Below are 23,026 nucleotides of genomic sequence, written 5' to 3'. Positions count from 1 at the left end.
TGGCTTGGCTGGGCCATCTGGGCAAGGGCTTTCTAAGGTAAAGCACTCCCATTCTAGAGAGCAGGAGGCAGAATTTTTGTTTTGTTTTGTGATACAGGGGATTAAACCTAGGGCCTTTAAACTGTGCTGTATCTCCAGTTCCTTTTCTTTCTTTTTTTATTGGTTGTTTTTGTTTTGTTTGAATTTGGGTTTGGATTTTTTTTGCTTATCTTTGGTGTTTGTTTGTTTGTTGTGAGGGGGGCACTGTCAAACCCAGGGCTTCATGCATGCTAGGCTCTACCCCTGAGCCACATCCTGTGTTCTGTATTTTTGAAATAGGGTCTCACTAAGTTGCTGACTTACCCAAGGTAGGCTTGAACTTATGATCCTTCTGCTTTAGTCTCCCAAAGTGCTAGGGCTGCGGTCATATTGGCCAGCTTCAGAATTGTTACTAACTCAGGCTATTTTTTACATTATAAAACTATCAGTGACCAAAAAAATGACCAAAAAGCTCATGACCAAAAAAAAAGCTAAAAATACAGAAAAATAAAACAAAACCCAATCATCTCTAGTCCCTCAGCCTCACCACCAAGAGACAGTGATCATTTTGATACATATTTCCTTGTGCTGCTTTTGCTCTACAAAACACTTTTTTAAAAAATAACTGGTATATTACACATTCAATGCTGTGCTGGCATACAGCCTCTCTAGAAAGAAAAAAAATCCCTGATTTGTATCATTTGCCAATTCGTGTGGTATGAATATCCCATGTTCCTAACTCTGGCAATTTCACATCACTGGCATGGCTGAACACAGAGCTGCGAAGAAGAGACTTACAGGATTGATTCTCCGAAGCCAGTGTGAACCAGCTCCTGTGCACTAGATTGTAACTTAAAATCGTATCTTTTTTTCTGATCCTAAAGTCAATACTTATTAATATTGAGAATTCATGGAACTCAAACATATCAGGAAAACTATTAACATCATCCAGAATCCTCCCCTTAGGTTGGCCGGCATCAGGACCCTGATACATTTGTCCTGGGTCCTTCCATGGAATTTTCTTTTCTTTTCTTTTTTCAAACTCATGACCTCGCACTTGCCAGGCAGGTGCTTCTACAGAGAATCTTTGAGAGAGTCTAAAAGCAACACATATTTGTGCCAGAAAATGTGGGAAATACAGAAACGCCCCTGCATCCTTGTAACATATTGACCTTAAGGTTCAAAGAACCTCATTTTTAGGCAAAGTACATTCTGTTATCCCAGACGAAGATGACTTGCAGGGACAGGATGTTATCCTGATGACTTATGGAAAGCCCTACTGATGCTTAAAGAGGCAAACAATAATATTCCTGTTTCCTGGCATTAAACAAATGCAGTAGGTTGAAGCTGAAATTATTCAAAGTTTTGGGGAGACCCTCATTTGGGGCCCTTGGCCATCCTTGGGCAATTCTACATGCGAGGCCCTGATCCATTTCTTTTTTCCATATGAGGCTCCCATGGAGTATAAGAGCATGTGTCTGTAGCAAAGAGAGAGCTAGAGAAAGGTAGCTCTTGATTACACCTAAAAACAAGTTAATTCATTCCTTCCTGCAGCCAGCATTTTCTGAGGACCCATCCAACAGGCATCTGGCTGGGCCCCACAGTAGTATGTGGAATATGCCTGACTTCTGGTGCCCAGGCTAAACCAACAGTAAGATGCAGTAACCACACCTCAGGGCACAAAGAGTTGCATCCGGAATATTAAATGAGCCAATCCACAGAAGTCCCAGAGCTCTGTCTTGCAGCTAGGCAGTACTGGGTAAAGGGGGCCACTGTCACCTGCAGGGACAAAGGCCTAGGGAGTGAAAGTACCTGCCAGGCCTCTTGGGCTAACTGGCTCCTTCTCTCCTTAGGAATTCTGCTGGTGCCACCCTATGGACCCAAGGGCTGGTTTTTCTGGTTTGCTCCCCTGGGGCGATTTGCATAATTCTTTGAAGAACCCTCCAGAAGCTGAATAACCTGTTTTCATTGGACTTGGAAAGAGGAGAGGCCCAGGGTGGTTTCTCCAAATCTGGGTAAGTATCCTTTAAAGTTTCTTCTTTTCAGACCCCTGACCATTATTTTTTAAAGTGCCTTATTTTAGAGCTTATGCATCTATTGCCTGTTTCTCTCCCTAGTATGAAGTCTCCATGAGGGATCTCACTGTCTGCCTGTCTTGTCAGTCACTGCTGTGTCCCCATGTAGCATGGTCCCTCGTACCTAGCAGGCCCTCGTATATTGCTTATTAAATTAATAACTGGTTAATTTGTAAGTAGGAATGAATACCTATTTACAATTTACTTAGGCCTTTGAAATTCTATACACATACCCTACTTTTTTAAACTTTAAAATAATTTAGATGCACAGGAAGTTATAGGAACAGTAGAAAGCAGTCTGTCTGCTCCCTGCATGGCCACCACCTTTACAACTAAGAAGCACCTTCCCTGGACGACTCAGCCCTTCGTGGGTAACCCTTGATGACTTCCTCCCAAGCCTATGTCTTCCCTGCCCCACCCCATGGCCACCCATTGTCCACACCCAGCTACACCTAATATGTTTTTGGGTCTTCAGAAACATTTCCTCTTTTACCTCTGGGTCTCATGCTGCCCTGTGCCTGCCTGATTCTCTAGCCATCTTCTCCAAAGGAACCAATTTGGGGTTCCATCTCCTCTCTTAGAGCTCCTCCATCACAGCATTTAGCCCACTCATTTGTCACCATTCATTTGCTTACCTATCCCTCTGCTTCCCCCCACTGCTTCCTCTTCTGATCCCTGCCTCCATCTATCCACCCATCCATTCATTCATCCATCTACCCACCCACCCACCTATCCATTCATCCATCCAACTAACCACTCATCCACCCATCCACCCATCCACCCCACCTATCCTTCCATCTATCTACCCATTCACCCCACCTATCCATCCATCCATTCATCCATCCACCCACCCATCTCTCCATCCATCCATCCATCTATCCATTCATTCACCCACCCAGCCACCCATCCGTCCATCCATCCATCCATCCATCCAAGCAACCACTCATCCACCCACCCACCCATCTCTCCATCCATCTATCCATCCATCCGTCCATCCATCCGTTCATCCATCCACCCATTTATCCATCCGTCTATGGCCTCTGTTACAATGACATCTTTCATCTGTAGACAGTAATCACCTCTCACTCTCCTTTACTCTGTACCCCCTTCCCCTGCTCAGTTGCTCTCCTCCCTCACCACTTCCTGGCCAAATGTTTCCTGGTTTATTTAGTAGACTGTTAAGAGCTTGGGTCCTGCAGCTGGACCTGAATCTTACCAATTCTATGCCCTTGACCAAGCTGCTGAAATTGCTGTCTCCTTGTGTATTGGTGTATTGTAGTCTGTCTCCCACTAGAACAGACTCCCTAGAAAGCAGGGTTTTTGTCACTCTTGTCTCCTGACCTGCCCCAGAGCTTAGAATGAGGCCTCCCACGTCATAACCCATCTTCATCCTCCAGCAAATACCTGTCAAATGCCTGCAGAAAAAGTAAGAACAGGGCTGGGGATTTAGCTCAGTGGCATAAGCGCCTGCCTTGCAAGCAGACAGTCGTGAGTTCAATCCCTGGTACCGAATAAAAGGAAAAAGACAAAAAAAAAAAAAAATAGAAAAAGTAAGAACAGCTGAGGGCTGATCCAGAGTTTACATCGTATGTGTGTACACAGGTGAACCAATGAGTAAAACTTCATTTTAGTTAGGAAGAAGCACTATAAAAATAGAACAGAGTGCTGCAGTAGAGGACCAGGGTGGTCAGAGAAGGATTCTCAGAGATGACTTTCAGGCCAAAGTTGAAGTCAGGGGAAGGATATTCCAGGTCTGGGGAAAGGCAGGAACAAAGACTCAGAGGAGAACAGAAATGCAGCCAGTGTGGCTGGAGTGTAGTGAACAGGACAGAAACAGCATGCAACAGAATCTGGAGGAGACAAGCAGGGGCAAGATGAATACTTGTAATCCATCCACGAGTATTCGGATGTGTCATGGTGGAAAGGCAGGCAAGAGACCAAAATTCCACGATGCTGCATAGAGAATTCACAATGGAGGATTGAGAGTGCATTATCTGGAAGGAAAGAAGGCAGGAATTTATGAATGAATGAATGAGCTGAGCTTTTGTTTGCTGTGCTTCCCTGTGGCTAGAAGCAAGCTGGCTCCTGCTTTTCTGATCAGGAGGCCGCTTATTCCTGAACTAAGAACTGACCTGCAGCTCCCCAGATACCAGCTGTAAAATACCATCTCCAGCTCCTCTGGGTAACAGGCGCCGTTACAATTACGCAGCCTCCAACATGGAGTTGATTAAATGGGGTGGAAACTGCTGAGCCAGCTGACATCACAGCTGGTGGTGCCCTTACCGATGGCCTCAGAGCATGATCTGAACTGTCCCCGTCTCTGCTGCCGTGATATGGGCCGGTCCTCTGAGCCCAGGAAATCTACTCCAAGTCTCAGACTTGAGTTCCTTGGGCAAAGTCATCACGTCTCTGGGCCTCAGTTTCTCCACCTGAAATGAGGGAACAAAGGTCCCTATACCATTACAGAGGGAAGTACTCAAGAGTTGAAGTCAAAATCTAACGTGGATGTCATCCATTCCTGTGTAACTTTAGGAACATCACTGGGCCACTCTGAGCCTCATGTGTAGGAGGAAGTTAGAACTCTTCTTGCCCAACTTAGCATTAAGCAGTAGTTATGAGAATTCAGTGGATGGGAAAGTGCCTTGCAGACTGTCAATTGCTGGAAAATGATGTGTTGCTTTTGATGATGTCAGGATTGTTCTGAAAACTAATGAGAAATGAGTTGTGGTCAGACTTAAATAATTCCTCGACACAACTAGTGTTTTGAGAACAAAGTACCATATGGCTCAACCAGATGAGAATAAATGCTTGGAACAAGAGCAGCGTGGTGCATGGTTATTGGACTACAAAGCTCTTAGCAATGTGACGATTGTTTAAAATACAGCTGGGAACTCTGGCTTTGGGCTCTGTGAGCCTGCCACTTCCTGGGGCGGTGACCCCAGCATGACTTCCCCTCTGAGCCCACTTCCTCCTTTGCCTGAGGTGCTTCCTGGGCTCACAGAGTCTGCCAGAGCCTCGGTGTTACCCAGGGACACCTCTGTCTTACTGGATTTTATTATTATTGATTATGCCCCATGCTATGCCAGGTAGCTGCTAAAAATCTTGTTTGTTGATGATTTTATGCATTTATTTCTTTAACAAACGTATATAGAACACACCCTCTGCCTGCTCTGGTGGGCTGTTTCGTGGCCCTCGCAGGCAGCTGTGTGCAGTTCTGTTTGTAGGTGGAGGCCACTAAGGGCAGAGGCTGAGTCACCCAGGGCCCTCTTCTGTTAGGTGGAGGTGCCCAGATTCCCACCCAGGACTCTCTGGCCTTGAGCTGCATTTGTGTCCTCAATACCCTGTCCGTGAAGCTGGCTCCCCTCCCTGGATTTGTCCCATGGCCAGCTCCAGGGCCCTCCTGCCCAGTGGCTGCCTGGGTTGGCTTGGTTTATACCTTCTCTCCTCCTTCTGTGCTCTTAGGAAGGAAGGAAAGAAGGGAAGGAGGAAAAAAGGAAGGCTCTGTCTCTTTTTCCCCTCATCCATTGATGTGTAACATACACAACACAAGTCTTAAAGTGTACAGCCTGTTAAATACATTAATAGGCATAAGCCAGGGCTGGAGAGAGAACATTACATCGTCCAGCAACTTCAGCGTGCTCCTTCTGAGCCAGTGCTGTGCTACGAGTGACCTTTTCTGATTTCTGTCACCACACATTAGTTTTACCTGCTCTTCCACTTCATATGAACTGAATCCTGCAGTTCTGCTTGCTGTATCATCTGTAAGACACTTTCATGTTGCTGTGGTTACCTATTGTCATCGCTGTATAATATTCCATGGTACAAATACGATACAGTTCATTCAGTCCTCTGTGGTGGACATGAGAGTTGTTTCCAGGTTGGAATTACAGTTTTTCCTCAGATCTAGAGGTTGGTTGTAGGGGCACTTGCAGGTACGTAAACGCGTCCATGCTCAAATCCCTTATGTAAAATGAGATAGTATTTACACATAGCCTACATGTCCAGAGTGTACTATAAGTCATTTCTGAATTACTAATTTAGCTACTAATGTGCAGTAACTTTTTCACTACTGGGATAAAATACCCAACACCCACAACTTAAAGAAGGAGAAGTTTAATTTGGCTCATGGTTTTGGGGGTTTGGTCCATGGTTAGCTGGCTGCAAGGTAGAAACAGGATGGTGGAAGGATGTGGCAGAAAAAACGGGCTCAACCCATGTCAGCCAACAAACACAGGAGGAGGAGGAGCCTAAAACAGGAACACACCCTTCTGGGTCACTGCATCTCCACAGACTAGGGCCTGCCGCTGAGCACTGGAGAGTTTTGGAGGAAATATTAGATCTAAACTTTAACAATAATAAGTGCTCTGTAAGTAGATGTTAATGTTATGTAGTTTAGGGAACATTAATAAGGAAAAACATCTGTACACTCAAGTATAAACCCACCTTGTTTCCCTGAATAGTTTGATCTGCAGTTGGTTGAATCTGCTGATGCAGAAACAAAAGATGCAGAGTCGACTTTTGTGGATAGAGCTGCTCTGAGCATTCATGTACATGTTTCTTAATGGACACAGCCCTGTGTCTCAGTCATAGAATTGCTGGGGCAAAGAGAAGACACACATTCATTGTCAGTCATTTTTCAATGGTTCTACAAATTTCCCCTCCTACCAGGGGTGGAAGTGCTGCTGACTTCTCACCAGCACTTGTTGTTGTTAGTCTTTTTAGCTTTACATTTCCAGTGGCCAAGTGATGGTACCTTTATGGGCCTTTAATATCCATTTCTCTCATGATTAGTGTGTTGGCCCCCATATTGTACACATACTGGCCTTTGAGATGCCCCTTTATGAAGTATCCATTTGAATCTTCGGCCCATTTTTTATTTGCTTCTTTTCTTTTTCATAATGGCTATAGGAGTTGTGTAGATGCAATGGACATGAATCCTTTGTTGATGCACATATTGAAAACCCCAGTCTGGGGCTTGTGTTTTCATTCTCTTAAAGGTGCCAAGTAGAAGTTCTTTGTTGTAATGAAGGATAACATAAACTTTTCTTTTGTGGTCCATGATTTTTGTCTCCCCTTCCAGTACCCTCTGCACCTGGAAGCATTTCTCACCGGTGTTTTCTTCTGCAGAGCCAGGAATGGCCACATGGGACAGGCCAAGCCAGAAGCAGCCTCAGGGGACCGAGCCAGCTGCAGAGAGGGAACCCGTGGGCCGGGAGCTGGCAGAGGCCAACCGCTTTGCCTATGCTGCCCTCTGTGGCATCTCCCTGTCCCAGCTGTTTCCAGAACCTGAGCAGAGGTGAGTTCTTCTGCCCCGTGGAGGGAAAGTCATACTTCTTCAGGGTGAGGGCTTTTTTCCCCCAGGGGTGGGCATGAACCCAGGGCCTTCCCCCTGAGCCACATCCCTAGCACATCCTTTGTTTTTTTTATTTTGAGACAAGATCTAATCAAGTTGCCCAGCTGGACTTAAACTCAGAATTCTCCTACGTCAGCCTCCCAGAGTGCTGGGATGACAGGAGTGTTCAACACATCCAGTAAGGAAGGTAGTTATTCACAGCCAAGCTGCCTGCCAGGTCCTCAGGCACCATAAAGTCACATCCGTGCCTATAAGGGACTCAGTTTGGCTGGAGGATGACATCCCTTCCTTTAGTTATGCCTTCCCCAAGCTTCTCTGAGCATCTGAGCATCTTCTGTGTGCTGGACCTGGTTTGTAGGACATGGAGGGCATATACAAGTGAGTCAAATAGAACACTTGCCTTCTCTCCCTCAACTAAGACAGTCTTTTAGGGGATGAGAGATGTATTCATTCATGAAACATGCATTAGTTGAGTACCTACTGTGTGCCAGATACAGTGCACAACCTGTGAGAAGAGAAAGAAGAACAAAGCCTCACTTCTCCCCTCGAGGTGCTTATGTCTGGGTGGGGCACCCACCTGGCTGACCAGGCAGTGGCAGATGGTGGCACTGGAGGGCTGCGCTGGGATGAGATGTGGCACTGGATTGAAAGGATGGCAGGTTTAATCGAGAGGTTATATTTCATATCTGTCATTGGTGGTTGCTGCTGCAAATGTGCTTGATCATATATTTGGAGTCAGAACAGCAGAACCGTTAAGTGCGTGGGCTTTGGCCTTTGAAACCTCCAGGATTTCCAGGGAGAGTCTGGAGGTGGCAGGTGGACACTTAGGAGGCTGATGGGGCTGCTCCAAGGGGGCCAGGGAGGTGACAAGTGGTGGACGGAGGCCCAGAGGAACAGTGTTTCCTCAGGGAGAATGGAGATGATTTGGCAATAGGTTGGATATTTGGGGTGAGGCTGAGGCAGAAGCTAACTGTGGCCCCAAAGACTGAGGCAAGGAGGAGTGTTCAGGTGGCCAGGGTCGGTATTACTGGGACAGCAAACAGCGGTTTGGGGATAGGTGATAACTGGGTGTTCTTGCATCCAACATCACACACAGACTCAGAGCCTCCCTCCTGTCTGGGACCTGGGGGGTTTAGGTGTTCATCTTTCTCTCATATTTGTCTTAGTGGGGGTCCCTTCCACCAAGGGCCTTTCCTAGCCTGCCCCCCAGATCAGGCTGTTCCTCTCATCTGCTCATTCCCTGCCATATCCGGGAAGCCTCATCTTTCCAGAGGGTTCCCCTAACCTGATACACCTACACCTAATAAACCCCTACCTGCCAAACTGCTCTCTAGCCAGGAAGAACTGTATGTTCTTTCCTTCCGTAAACAAATATGAACAAGGACTGAGCCAGGCCCATCCTGGGCACCATGTGGGAGGGCACTGGGAAACCTGAGCTACCGTCCATGTCTGTCCCCTCTCCCAGCCCATATCCACGCATGGCTGTGTGCGCGTGCTGGCCACTGTAAGCGTTTGTTGTGGGGGCTCCCTCCTGTGAGTTACCAAGTCAGGATGCCCGACATTGCCACATTTTGTTCTCTGAGACAATACATTTTTTTTTTAAAGCTTTCATCTTTTAAAAGCCCAGATAGACTGTTGGTTGTGATTCTCTATAGAAAACACTTATAGTTTTCACCCACATGGGGCTTTAAAGCAGACCTCTAAATGTTTATTTCTTATCCATGTTGTAAGCCCCATAAATTAATTGTTCCTTACGGTTTATTATATTTATGGACAGGGATGTGGTCCAGTGGTATAGTGCTTTTCTAGCATGCACAAGGACCTCAGTTTTAATACCGGCACTGCAAAAAAAGAAAAAAATTATTAAACAATCCCATTTATTAAAAATGAGAAATTGGCAAAGTAGAGCAGAGGCCAGCAAACTCCTGCAGGGTCTGATATTTTAGGCTCATGGCTACGGGGTCTCTGTCATTCACCTTGCTGTTGTAGCCCAGAAGCAGCGAGGCAATACAGGAAGGAGTGAGTGTGTTACCAATAAAACTTTATTAGTAAGAACAGACCACGGGCCAGATTGCAGTCTGTAGTTTAGTGGGAGAAAAAGGTAAAATCCACATGGCCTAAAACTGTATTCCATGCACCACTGCCACTTATATCCGTGACTGCAATTCACATAAATCCCCGTGCTCTCCAGAGACTGAGCTTGCAGAGATCCAGGACCTAAGCCAGGCCTGTCTTTCAGCTCCTTCTGCACAGAATTCATGGCAGGCCTGGTGAAGTGGCTGGAGCTGTCTGAAGCCGTCCTGCCAACCATGACTGCTTTTGCCAGTGGCCTGGGAGGTGAAGGAACTGACATGTTTGCTGAGATTTTACTGAAGGACCCCATCCTGAAGGGCGACCCATCACTGATCACTCAGGTACATCTCGGAGCTGGGTGACGGCTGCCAGGGACAGGCGGGTGGTCATTTCCTTTCCAGATCAGTCTAAGAACCACATCTAGTGCGATGGAGTGGTTGCAGGATAAAATATCCATCACAGCATACAACAATGACATTGGTCATTGCTGATGAGTATTGACTATCCATTTAATGCCCTTGTGGTGCTTACGTGCTTGTAGCTTTACAAAAATTATTCATTCAATTCTCAGCTTTCTGAGGTAGGTCATACAGGTTGAGTATCCATTCCAAAATGCTTGAGACTAGAAGTGTTTCAGATTTGTTGGAAATATTTTCATATATTAATGATGGAACCCACATTGAGACAACTGGAATCAGAAAAAAAAAATTTTTAAGTGCTAAGGATGGAAGCCAAAACCTCAGGCATATGCTCTCCCATGTCCCCCATCCCATGGAACCCAAATAAAATATGAAGTTCATTTATATTTCATTCAGGCCATATACTCACAGCAAGTTTATACAGCATTTGTAATCATTGGGTGCATGAAACGAAACTTTCATGGTGGAACTGGTGGCAGCAGATTGGTGCTCAAAAGACTTGATATTTGGATGTATTCGGATTTTGGATTTTTTTGGATTAGAGTTGCTCAGCCTGCGATCTCTCTGCATGAAGCAGAGAGAAGTCGTGTGACTTGCCCACATGCTCTTACCGTTCATATGAGGTCAAGCCAGGACTTGAGCCTCAGTGCCCTGACTTCAGGACCCGTGCTCCCTAAGCGGTGCCCACCACCCTTTCTGCAGCAGCGGCTTTGCCCTGGGCCCTGACATGTCCTGGGCCTGCCCCGTGTGCAGCTGAAGCAGGCAGAAGCTTGTGACAACCACGGTGACCGACTGAAAACAAAGGCAGAAAGCAGCCCCTTCTGCCCTTCCCTCCCGTGCCTGGAGTTGGCTCCTGTGCTTTTTTATTTGCTTGTTTGTTTATTATCTGAAGCACCAGTGTGCGAAAGGGCAGAAGGTTTTGTCTGTCTTGACCTGCACAGGGGAGGAGTCCCCAGATGTCTGCCCTCTGAGCGTCTGATTGTCTGTCTGCGGGCCACTGACTCCCACTTTCTCTTTCCTTAGGACCTTCTGAGCTTCTCACTCAAGGAAGGTAAGTGGATTTGCTAAGCTCTATAAAATGTGGGTGCCAGTCTCAGAAGCCAGAGAGAGGTGCTACCCTCTGTGTGTGACCCAGGCTGAGGCAGCTTTTTTGGCAAGGGAGGGGCGGGGAACCAGTGTTCCTGGCGAGCTCGGGAGTCCCGGTACTCTGTGCTGAGCACCGCGTGGTGCTGCTTCACGCCCGGGCTATGTCTCCCTCCCTCCCTGTGGTCTTCCTTCCCGAGCAGCTCTGGGGTCTGGCCCCTTCCACATCATCTACCACCTTGGTCTCAGCCCCTGCCACGCCCTCCTGAGTGACAGCTGGGGTCTTCTCACTGGTCACTCTGGCCACCCTGCATCCTGAATGATCTTTTCCAAGACCTGGTGATTGGGGACCAAGAGCCAGCTGTTCAGTTTTCTAATAAACAAAAACATTCTCTTAACTTACAAGATCTTTGGTTCTAAGAGCTCAGGAAAAGCTAGGAAGCTGGGTATGATGGCGCATGCCTGTAATCCTAGCATCCTGGGAAGCTGAGGCAGGAAGATCACAAGTGAGAGCCCAGTTTTGACAGTCCACCAATTTAGCAAGACCCTGTCTCAAAAAGGAACTAGGTGGGGCCGGGGTTTAGCTTAGCGGCATAAATGCCTGCTTGGCAAACTCGAGGTCATGAGTTCGATCCCCAGCACCAAAAAAAATTTTAAAAAAAGGAACTAGGTACTGGGGATGTAGTTCATTGCAAAGGCTCTGGGTTCAACCCTCAGTACTAAAAAAAGAAAGAAGAGCAGAGGAGTCAAGGGCCTTTAAAGAGAAGCTCAGTGTCACAGATGAGCTTGTGGCCCAAGTCCTTTCCACAAGATGCTTGAGGACAGAGCTTTTGTCTGGCTTCTTTACTATTATTTCCTACCCCTCTACCACCGAGGGATACGTGGTTAATATTTGTGAGAGGGAAGAAAGAAGGAAGGGGAATGGAAGGAAGGAAGGAAGGAAGGAAGGAAGGAAGGAAGGAAGGAGCAGGGCTGGGGAGAATGTGGGCAGAGAATGGACGACTGGCCTTTGTTTAGAGGACAGGACCAGGACAGTTTGTCCGAGAGTCCTCCTCCCAGGAGACTGGTGGGCTGGGGCATGCGCAGGAGGCACTTCCCTAGCTGGTGGCTTCCTCCTGGGTGTGAGACTGAATGAGTAATCGTAAGCTGGCCCAGAGAATCAACGTGAAAAGCTGCCTTTCCCAGAACTCCTGGAACACTGACTTTTATAGACAAGCTTGGGGACCTTAGTCACAGAATGAGTCCATATTGGCAGCTGGGTGTGATTTTTCCAGACTGCTAATCATTTTCTGCTCGTCAAGTGGAGATCTGTGAAACTCCTTGACCACACAGCTGTAAAAACATGTCTTCTAAGCTAAAGGTAGGCAGCCTGTGCCGATGAATGAGGTAAAGCTTACTCAGCTCGGCTCTGTTGATGTCTGGGCTCGATAATCCTCGATGATGGGGCTGCCCTGGGCACGGTAGTATTTTTAGCAGCTTCTCTGGCCATTAGATGCCAGGATCACTTTGTGGTTGCAGCAACCAAAAATCCAACACCGTCAGATGCTCTCTAGGGAACAGAACAACAACAAAAAAATCTCAGGCAGGGCCAGATCATTTGCATTTGATAATCTTTATAAGTCACCCTGGTTGCTCTTTGCGCCCCTTAGATTGTGAATTATTACACAGCGTATAACTTTCAAATCAGCTACTGAAATATGCGCTGTTATCTTCACTGGGAGGAAATTAAGGTGCAGGAAGGTTAAGCGACTAACCCAGGGTTACACTGAAAAGCTTCAAAGTACCATTTAAGGTGAGGTGAATCTTAACTGTGTCGGCACCGGGGAAACCAGTGGAATCATGACTTGTGCCCTCTGGACTGAGTCTGTAATCTGTGCTCCGAGGATCAGCACTCACCCAGGGGCACGAGGCAGACACATGCACGTGGGCCACACGCACGTGAGCCCTGACAGTCGCTGCCACAAAAGTGGCATTCTGCAGAAAGTCTGTTCCTGGAAGCCAAACCCTGACTCCCTGAAGAATCGGATAGGTTTGAGGTGGGACCCCTTGGCTGTGGTGAACCGCAGGTGGTGAATTCTCTGTCAGCATCCTACAATTTGTTATCAATATGGAAACCGCTTGGTTCATCCATTTAGCCAATAAGAACTGAACATCCACGCTGGGCATAGTGATGCATGTCTGTAATTCCAGCCCTGTGGGAGGCTGAGGCAGGAGGATTACAAGTTCAAACCCAGCTTGAGCAACTTAGAAACTTAGCAAAACCCTGTCTCAAACAAATGAACTAAAAAGGGCGCTTCAGCTTTTAAAAGACAGCCACAGTGGAGTGAGCAGAAATGTTGGCACCAGATAATCCTGCATTACAACCTTCTCCTCCGTTCCCTCAGCTGTGTGACTCTGAGGAAGTTTCTCAGCCTCTCTGTGCCTAGTCTCCCATCATTTGCAAACTAGGGCATCCTAATGTCAACTTCCTAGGCCCACTGGGAGGAGGATAAGCAAGGTTTTTTGTGTCCTCCTTGCAAGCTCCTCATGTGATGCCTGGCACATAGCTTCAGGCCTAGGATGCTGGTGGCTGATTTCTTTGCCTGCAGAGGTGGCAGGAGGGTCCTCTTGATCACCTCTCTCTAGGGACAGGTGCATCCAGACTGTCTAGGATTGGGAAGAGCTGGCCTCTGCAAAAGGAGAGTCCAGCTGCTTGGGGCAGGGACAGTCCCCTACCCAAACTCCTAGAGGACTGCCAGGAATCCAGATTCCAGAGCCCTTCCCCTGCATAACGAGCTGGGGAACCCAGGGTTTCATGGGCTCCCTCGTGACCTTTTGCTCACTAAAATTTAGGAACCACTATCCACATTGTGGTCACAAAGCCCCATGTTACCAGGTTGCTTTTGAACTCTCAAGTCCACATGACCTTGGACTTTTGACAGTGCCTGCCTAGGGAAAGGACCTCAGAGGCCAGCTCCTAGTCCTTGGTCCAAAAGTCCTGGACCAGAATCAGAGCGACCCCCAGAATCAGAGCGATGCCGCTGGTGGCCGAGGCCTCTCCTCTGTGGTGGGGCTCCCCTTGCTCCACAGTCAACAATCAGGGGCTACTCTAGATTCTAAAGGAGGCCATCAGAGGGGAGCAGAGGCCAGAGGCAACAGATGGGCTTGGGAGAAGCATGCAGGTGGGCAAGACAGTGTCCAGCTGCCTCCTGGCCTCGCTTCTCAGATCACCTGTGAGGTCAAGAAAATAGCTTCTCCAGCCAGCTGCCCACCTCACTCCTCACCAGCTGGGTGGACCTGGGCAAGTGCCAGAGCTTCTGCATCTCTTTGCTCTCTGCTAAGCCACAGTGATTCCCAGCATCTGCCTCTGTGGTGGCTGGGAGATTCCAGACACCAGGACATGCAGAGCAAGCAGCACAGAATCTGGGCCAGAAGGAGCAATAAATGAAGAACGATCACACATCATTGGATGTTTCTACCGGAAGGGGGTGTGACACTCCGTCAGCATCACCAGCCTCCATACTTTGGTCCTCTCCCAACAGAGATTTGTTCATCCAGTTACTCCTTTATTTATTCATTCCCTACTTCATCCTCCAGTCCTGCAAACACACTAAACCCGGTCTTGTTTTTAGGCACTGACCTAGGTGCAGGGGAGACAAGTAAGTTTGGAACTTAGGTTCAAGAGCGTAAACCATAAACAAGTCAGCAAATAAAACAGTGTAGTTTGAAATGGTGATGAGAAGAAACCCCTAATGGTGAGGGGACAGAACGCAGTGGCTTAGGGCCAGAAAGGGCTTCCCAGAGGGGGTGATCTTTGAGGAAGGGGCTGAGCCATGAGCAAGTCTCAGAGAGTTCCAGGCAGTGAGAGAGCTCTGGCACTTACAGAAAGAGAAGGTTCCACCCAGAGGAGGAGCACGGACCCTACATCCCCAGGTCCTGAAAACAGAGGGTCCCCAGAAGAGGTGGGAGGCAGGAAAGAGCTTGGGCTGCTTGGGGCAGTGAGCATGACGGGGGACCCTGCAGGCAAGGGGGAAATTTGATGGGCAAATGAGCCAGCGCACCCTAACTGTGCACTTACTAACTGGGGCATCGGCTCAGGCACTGGGAGGTGGCAGAGAACAAGATCAAGGATCCTGCCCCGTATGACTGGCACAGATGAGCGATGACATCCATAATGCAGTGGTGGGAAAGGGTGATGGGGGGGATGCTCTAATTCAGGAGGCACCAGCCTTGCCACAGAGTTGATATTTAAGTTGAGGACTGGCTGATGGGCCAGGGCCAGCCCAGCAGAGCTCTGTAGGAGTCGCTTCCCAAGCCGAGAGCTAGGCTTTGGACAGGTGCTGGTATGTCCCTGTTCGTAAGCAGGGACAGGCGGTAGCCAGTAGAGGCCGGATGATGTAGTCTTGCAGACCAGAGGAAAGAAATGTGCATTCCATGCTAAGGGTTTTGGGGAGCTGTTGGAGAGTTGTATTAAACCAAGGGGGAGAGGGACCAGGTAGGTGGCACACATCTGTAATCCCAGCACTTGGGAGGCTGAGGCAGGAGGATTGCCGTGAGTTTGAGACCAGCCTGGGATACATGGTGAGTTCAAGCTCAGCCTGAACTACTAAGTGAGACTCTTCTCCAAAAACAAACAAACAAAACTAAACCAAAGAGAAAGCACAGATTGATGACTTTAAAGACTCTCCATGGCAGATGAGGTACAGGTATCAGAATGAAGGATGAGGAGCCAGTGGGCTGGCTGCTGGGGGCTGACAGGTGGTGGCACATGATGGCAGCAGAGATGGGGTGAAGAGCTCAGGCCCACGTAGGAGTTTGGAGATGCAGCTGTCACCATGGGCTGGTATTGGATGTCAGAAGAAACAAGAGCAATCCCAGGCTTTTGGCCTGAGCCACACAGTGGACGGGTGGATGGGCCCATGTTATAGAGACAGGACAGCTGGGCCCCTGGGGAGTGAGCTGGCCACCTGGCAGGCTGGCGGTGAAGCTGAGACCAGAGAATTTTCATGGCCTGGGTAGCATGGGATTTGTGACTCCATGTACATTCCTTAAACAGAAGCCCAGCTCTGAAACCAGCAGCCCAGTCACCAAGGCCACTGACCCTCACACGAGGCTGGGCCTAGCATCCTGACCATGGGAATATTAATCACCTGTGCACCTGGCAGCTGGGCTCTAGCAGCTGAATCACTGTAACCTTGACCGATGGAGTGTGTATGGCACTAATTATAATTACCACCCATTATTTATCATGACCAAGCCTTGACTGCGCCGCCTGATTATCACCAGGGCACAATAGCCTCTGTTCCTTCAAAGCAACAAGGAGCTGCTTTGTCTGCGGAGGTTTTAGTCACCCATTAACCCCAACATGCGACGTGCGATGGTCTGTCTCTGTCCCTCAGCACGTAGCCATCCAGGGAGGTGACCAAGGGCGTCCAGGAAATGTGGCTGCACCCTGAGAAGTGACAGATGGCCACCTCTGAGGATCCTAGGTCAAGGAAGGACCTCGTTTCTTCTGCTAAAACCTGAAACTTAAAACTTTGGGGGCTAAGTCATGTTAAACAAGAAACACATACCAAGGGAAAGGGGGCTGCCCGAAGCCAGGGCTCAGGAAACCTCACTTTGGAGAAGTTTCTCAGCGCGTAAGGCTAATTGATGGGCAGCTGGAACTGTAATCTGGGAATTAGCGTTTTTCAGCCCCTACTGTGTGCACAGCGCCCCCACAAGGAAGGTTGGTGTCAAATATGCCAAATCCTCTCCCTTATCAAAGAGATCAAGTATGGAAGCCATAAAGACTCAACACTTGAATCGTAAAGAAATTGTCATAAATATCAGAAGTTTGTTCATTCGTAAGTACACATTTTGACCTTTTAGAGAGTGTCTTTCCATGGACAGGTGCTGGGGTTGGACGCCCAGGTGGGTGAGCTTGTGGTCCATCCAAGTAAAACACAAACAAGGACAATCACGTGTGGAAGACATCAGGAGAGAGTCTTCTGTAAGGGACCTGAGACCCCACGGAAGGAGTGACCCAGAGAGGATTTACAGAGGCAGCTGAGCCTCATCTTGGAGGGAAAGCCAAGTGATAGAATCACACACACACACACACACACACACACACACACACACACACTTAAAACTGAGACTGTCCAGCTGGAGAGCCTCGGGGCAAAGGGGTGGTCCTGAGGAAGGGTGGGAGCCCTGACAGCTGATTCCCACAGTGCCAGGCTACTGGCATGGACTGAGTTCTTCAGGCAGCAGTGTGGTGGGGGCAATGCAGCCTGGCTTGGCAGAGGCTCTGAACAGGAGCCCAGGTGCTAATGTGGGAGCTTTGGAGATGGGAGGAGGCGAGCTGTCGCCATCTGAGTGACTCCAGGACACTGCATGGTAGGGGGAGGGAAGAGGATGGGGTCCCCTGCCCTTGGCTTGGGTGATGGGGAGGTGTTGTAGTCTGAGGTCACCCGAGAGACCAGAGAGTCCCTTATGCCACATAGGGCGCACGGAAGGGAGTTGATGGAAATCAGTCTTAGATGAAGGGGACCTTGCTTAGGATGCTGACCATTGTGGTGCTGCCTGGGGACAGAAATCCTCTTTCAGCCCCACCCCAACCCCCACCCCACCCCACTTACTAACCAGGTATTAACATTTTTACAAGCTCTGGGCTATGTAATTAAAGTTTGTTTCCATTTTGATAGATTAATTTTTTACAATTATAAAGTGAGCTCAAAGTTCACTATGGTTTGTTTTGTTTTGTTTTGTTTGTTTTGAGACAGGGTTTTGCTAAGCAATGCACACTGGACTTGAACTCATTCTGTAGGCCAGGCAGGCCTCGAACTCGTCAGGATCCTCCTGCCTCAGTCCCCCAAGTTCTGGGATTACAGGTGTGCGCCACCATGCCTACCTCACTGTGGGTAATTTTGAAAAAGAAAAACAAATCACCCACTCTTGCTAGCATGGTGATACGTGGCTATAATTCCTGCACTCTAGGAGGCTGAGGCAGGAGGACTGCCAAGTTTGAACCCAGCTTAGGCAGTGTACAATTTAGCAATAGACTGTCTCAAAAGAAAAAAGAAAGGGTTAAAGATACAACTCAGGGCAGAGGCCCCAGGTTCAATCCACACACATACTCTCTCTCTCTCTCTCTCTCTCTCTCTCTCTCTCTCTCTCTGACATATCTCCTTCATTTTTCCTAGGAAGTGTTAGGCTTCCTTTTATCTTGTTTCCCTTCATTGGGACCCTATAACATATCAGTCTTCAACCCGCTTTTAACATTTGTTTCGTTGTGTATGCATTTTTCCAAAAGTTACAGCAAACTTTCCTTAGTAATCATTTCATTACAGGCCCATAAATTTCCATGGGACAGATCCACATAGCTGATTTAATGCATTCTTGACACTAGAAATCTCCAGATTATTCCAGTTTACATTCAAAAGCAGATTTTATTTATTCTATTGCCATGTTTACTAAGCACAGTGTTTTCGCCATTAAAGATTTTTTAAATTAAAATTCAAAACTAGAATCCTTGGGACAAAGGGGATGTACTTTTTTTTTTTTAAGTGGACACATATTGCTGAATTTTTCCCTCCAGGAAGTTGGTACCAGTGCATACGCCCACCAGTGGTATGTTTGAGTACGTGTTTATCATCTTATCAGTACTGGAATTGGACAAACTGATCTTTGCTCATTTGACTAGTGAGAAATACCACCTGGCTTTTGGTTAACATGTTTGATGGCTGCGTAGTATTCTACCCGGAAGTTGTGCTACTGTTTTATCAACTGGGTCATAAGGTTGTGTCTTTAGATTCTTGTTAAGATTGAGCCTTGGGCTTTTGTCATTTACACCGCTGTGAAGATCTCTTTGCCTAAAAACCAAGTTGATTCTACGGCCATACCACCCTGAAAAAAAAAAAAAAAAAAAAAACCAAGTTCATTTCTCTGCTCATCTTTTTCTTTTTTGAGGACGCTATGATGCTCGGGCCAGAGTCCTCGTCTGCCATATCACCTCCCTGCTCCAGGTGCCCTTGGAGGAGCTGGATGTTCTTGAAGAGACATTCCTGGAAAGCCTGAAGGAAACCAGAGAGGAGGAATCTGAGTAAGGGCCCTGCAACCACGGGTGTCCACTTGGAGATAAGGGGCCTGTCCTTCCCAGTTGAGAGATGGGATAGGGAGGCAGAAGGAACGTGGGATGGAGAATTTTATCTGCAGCCCTGACTCACTGTGTGACCTTGATGAGTCACTTGGCCCTCTCTGGGCTTCTCATCTTCAAGAAGAAAGGGGGAATAGATAATTGCTAAGGGCTGTGAATCAGTGGTTTGACTGTGGGTGTGTGAGCTTCCTCAGAGCTGCAATCTTCCTATCTGCAAAATGGGTATAAGGGTAGCACCTTGCCAGGGTCATTAGGAGAAAGGAAAGAGGTTGTATTTGGTTTTGGGTTTTTGGCACTGGGGATTAAACTTGGGACCTTTGTACTAAGCTATACCCCCTGCCCTTTTTTAAGATAAAGTCTGACTAAATTGCCTAGCCTGGGCTTGAACTTGTGATCCTCCTGTCTCAGCCTCCCAGAGAGCTGGGATTATAGATATGTGTGACCACACCTGGCTGGAAAGGGATCCTATTATAAAATGATCAGTTCAGGGCTGATGCGGCAAGTTCTCAGGCGATGCAAATCTTCTCTTCCTCTGTCAGTTGTAGAGCAGCTTTGCTGTTGGGTATGGCCAGAGTACGTAGAGGGAAATTATCCTGGTAATTGGCCTGAGCACGTTCTTTGAATGCACCTTCTACAGAGTCGAAGCTCAGTGCAATAAATCAGTTCCAGTCATAGCTTCATCTTGGGCTGCTGGCACCAAGCACATTTGGGTTTTGTCAATCAGTGATAGCTTCCTTTGATCGGCTGGGTTACATCACTTCAGCCCAGCTTAAAACGTAATCCCAAAGCCAACTTGAGACCTAGAGCTGTCCTCCTGCCACCAGGGCTTCTTGCCACAAAGGCAAAAGCATTACCTTTGTTGAAATAACCTGAAAACATTCCTGCTTTGAATCCCAGAGCTGTGTCAATGAAGAAATACCTGGATCAGAGCAAATTACCTCCAGCCCCCAAGGGCTGCCCAAGTCTTGAAAATTCATAGAGTCTTATATTTTGAAATTAAGGAAACTCTGTTACTATTTGGAAGTCTTTTTAGCAGAAGAAATGTGTTGCCTAGAAGAATTTTTGATAATATCAGTAATCCTGGATCAAGGCAGATGTAAGGTAGAAGTTTTAACAAAACCTGGCTCTGCTGTTTTACCAAGGGGGTGATCTTGGGCAAATTAACTTTCCTGGGCCTCAGTTTCCTTACCTGCAAAATAGGATAATAATAGTATTTCTGTTAGGGTCCTTATGGGTTGAAATGAGTTCATGCATGTAAAGTGCTACAAGTGTACCTGGGACAGATTAATTACTCTATATTATTATTTGTTATTGTTAACAGCATTAATATAATTGTGTTGGCACATATGAATGGTTTCCCCAGAAAAATATCTAGTTTTAAGGACTCTAGAGACTCAGATTCTATCTATGGTCTTCAGCAGGGTCAGAAACCCAGAGGAAGCATAGCAACCGTGCAATCTGGAAACCTGATTCTTACTTTGATTCTGCTACTAACCCTCTGTGTGGCCTTGCATAGGTTGCTTGCCCTCTCTGGGCACCAGCACCAATTTTTTTCACCTATGCAATTAGAAGATCAATTATACGTGAATTTCTTTTAACTCTAAGGTCTCATGTTCTAGGAGGTGAGCTTATCTGAGGCACTTCTTTGCAGTGGGATCTCAAGTATGATGTGTCACCCTAACTTTCTGGGTCGCCATCTGAGCCCTGAGGCTTTCCAAGCCTCTCTCACCTGTTGCGTGCCTGTGCCTGTCTGTGCTTCAGGGTCTTCATCCCTAACCTGGGGGTGATGTTCGCATCCACATGAGAGGGCTGTGGAGAGGGTTAGACTAACGTGCATCAAACCTTGGCATCACACCTGGCACACAGCAGTAAGTATTACCCAGGGGACTGCTGGAGTAGACACTGCCTGCCTCCAAGAAACATGGTTACCATCCAGCTTTCACTGACTGCTTCTGGGTGCAGGCACAAGCCACCATCTTTGATGCTCATAACCATCCACTGGGGAGTTCATAGATAAAACAAGTCAGACCGGTGATGTTACTCATCCGTGTCACACCACTGGTCAGTGGCATCATGATTCAGCTACCATGTCCAGTCTGGATGTCATTTACTGAATCCCTCAAGGTCTGGTTGACAATCTCAGGTTTCCTCCTTAACTCAGAAGAAGGCAGTAAAGGAAATTCTGGGTTCATCTGAGCTTTGCCTAAGAAAGCATCTATAGACCTCAGAAACCAGCTCACCATGTTTGTTAACAACAACAACAAAAAATTGTTTTTAAGTTTTTAAGCTTAGGGCAGAGTGCTTGCATCGTGCACATGAAGCTGAGTCCTGTGGCCAGTGATGCAGAGAGAAAACAAACCAGCAGGTGATCGTCAGGACAGCAGGGATTCTCACTGGAGACGGATGGCAGTGAATAAAAACTCTTGTGGCCCCGCAATGCAGGCAGAATTGTTTTATTCTTGGGGTATCTTTGGCCTCAGCTTGGGATCTGACCCAAATCCACAGTGTAGCCTCTGCCACTGTCTGTAGCCGAGGTGGAGCGTCAATTCCACTTTGTCTCTGGCATTCCAGAGTGCAGTCATAGGATGCTACGAGTTGCCACCGTGTCTAACGAGAGAGCAAAGTCTGTAGCAGGGACAGAGCTGTCATTTGCGTTCAGAATTATCTAAATCCGTGCTTCTGAGAAAAAAGAGGAGCCTTCTAGATGTGACTCAGAGCCCACGCCTCCTGGGCGTTAGAGGTGCAATTCAATCAGCTGAAGTAATTGCAAGAGAAAAACGCTGTGATAATTAACAGCGTCTGGGAAATCTATTCATGTTATGTAGAAAACAATTACTAAGAATGTGCAGTCTTATATAAATAGAGAAATAGATGAGCTGTTTGGGTGAATATCGGGGCACAGTGCCTTGGCTAAGTACCTGTGGGAAAAAGTGCCTTCTTTTCAAATCAACAAATGTTTATAAACATTTAGTAATAATACAAGCAGAATATTAGAGGGCTAGGGATATAGCTCAATGGTAGAGGACTTGCCTGGCATGTGCAAATTACTGGGTTCCACCCCCAGCACTTCAAAATAAATTTTTAAAAACTAATACTAAAAGCAATGAGAGAGCATACCATCCATCTCATCTTTGTGAAGTTGATTTAATAAACTAGAATTCATGCATTTAAATCACACACCCTTCAAGGCTCATACAGTATTTATTTTTTTAGTTGCTTTATTCACTTTAGGCCATAATCTTTGCATCCATCAAACTCAGTGAAAAGATACCAGCTGACTGTCAGGTATCTTAGATGGCAGATGTCACTGTACGAACAATCTGAAAGCAGACAGTGCCCAGAAATGTCAAGGGCACTAACTCAGGAATTTGATTAGATGTTTAATAATAAATCTGTATTAATCATGAAAAGTCTCTGACATTTCAGATTGGTCCTATTATCTCAGAAATTTCTATTTGGATGGCAAGTGTCCTATACTCTGCCTACATATTTTTGTTTAGCCAAAATATCCTTTCTGTGCCCCTCTGGTTTTCATGGCACATGGAGAATTGTGTCACTGCAGTACAGTGGCCACCCTCAGTCTTTGTTGGAATAATTGAGTTCTATTCAAAACACATTTCTTGAGCGTCTCCAGGGTGCAGAGCTGCAGAGGGTAGAGAACTGTAAATGGCTTGGCCTGTTCTCTGACAGTGCAGGCTAGCAATTTTTGACCTTGGGATACCACAGAATCCCTGGACATATTACAAATACACATCCCTTACTCTCACTCCAACATACACCCCAGTGAAGCCCACCCTTTGAAAATCGCTGGACTAGAGTCTCAGGATAATATAGTACAAGGATTTGATGTGTTCGGAGTCAGGGCATTTAGGTAACCGTGGGGCTC

General features: G+C 47.2%; 1 protein-coding gene across 5 annotated transcripts in view; it reads left to right on the top strand.

Annotated features, from left to right (window-relative positions):
- The window catches only part of Tmco4 (transmembrane and coiled-coil domains 4), a 79,149-nt gene that overhangs the window by 7,305 nt on the left and 48,818 nt on the right, over positions 1-23,026 (top strand). For all 5 annotated transcript variants that reach the window (XM_003471363.5, XM_013154020.3, XM_013154021.3 and 2 more), the window contains exons 2-6: positions 1,872-2,033; positions 7,221-7,389; positions 9,686-9,860; positions 10,962-10,989; positions 18,954-19,086. In XM_003471363.5, coding sequence (XP_003471411.1) covers positions 7,229-7,389; positions 9,686-9,860; positions 10,962-10,989; positions 18,954-19,086 — 497 coding nt within the window. In that variant the 5' untranslated portion in view covers positions 1,872-2,033; positions 7,221-7,228. The remainder of the gene's footprint in view (positions 1-1,871; positions 2,034-7,220; positions 7,390-9,685; positions 9,861-10,961; positions 10,990-18,953; positions 19,087-23,026) is intronic.

This window comes from Cavia porcellus, unplaced genomic scaffold (genome assembly GCF_034190915.1).
Source record: "Cavia porcellus strain 051 isolate PalLab524CR breed Dunkin Hartley unplaced genomic scaffold, mCavPor4.1 scaffold_25, whole genome shotgun sequence".
Lineage (NCBI taxonomy): Eukaryota > Metazoa > Chordata > Mammalia > Rodentia > Caviidae > Cavia > Cavia porcellus.
The sequence above is the reverse complement of the archived record's forward strand: the minus strand, read 5'-3'. Positions and strand labels throughout refer to the sequence as shown.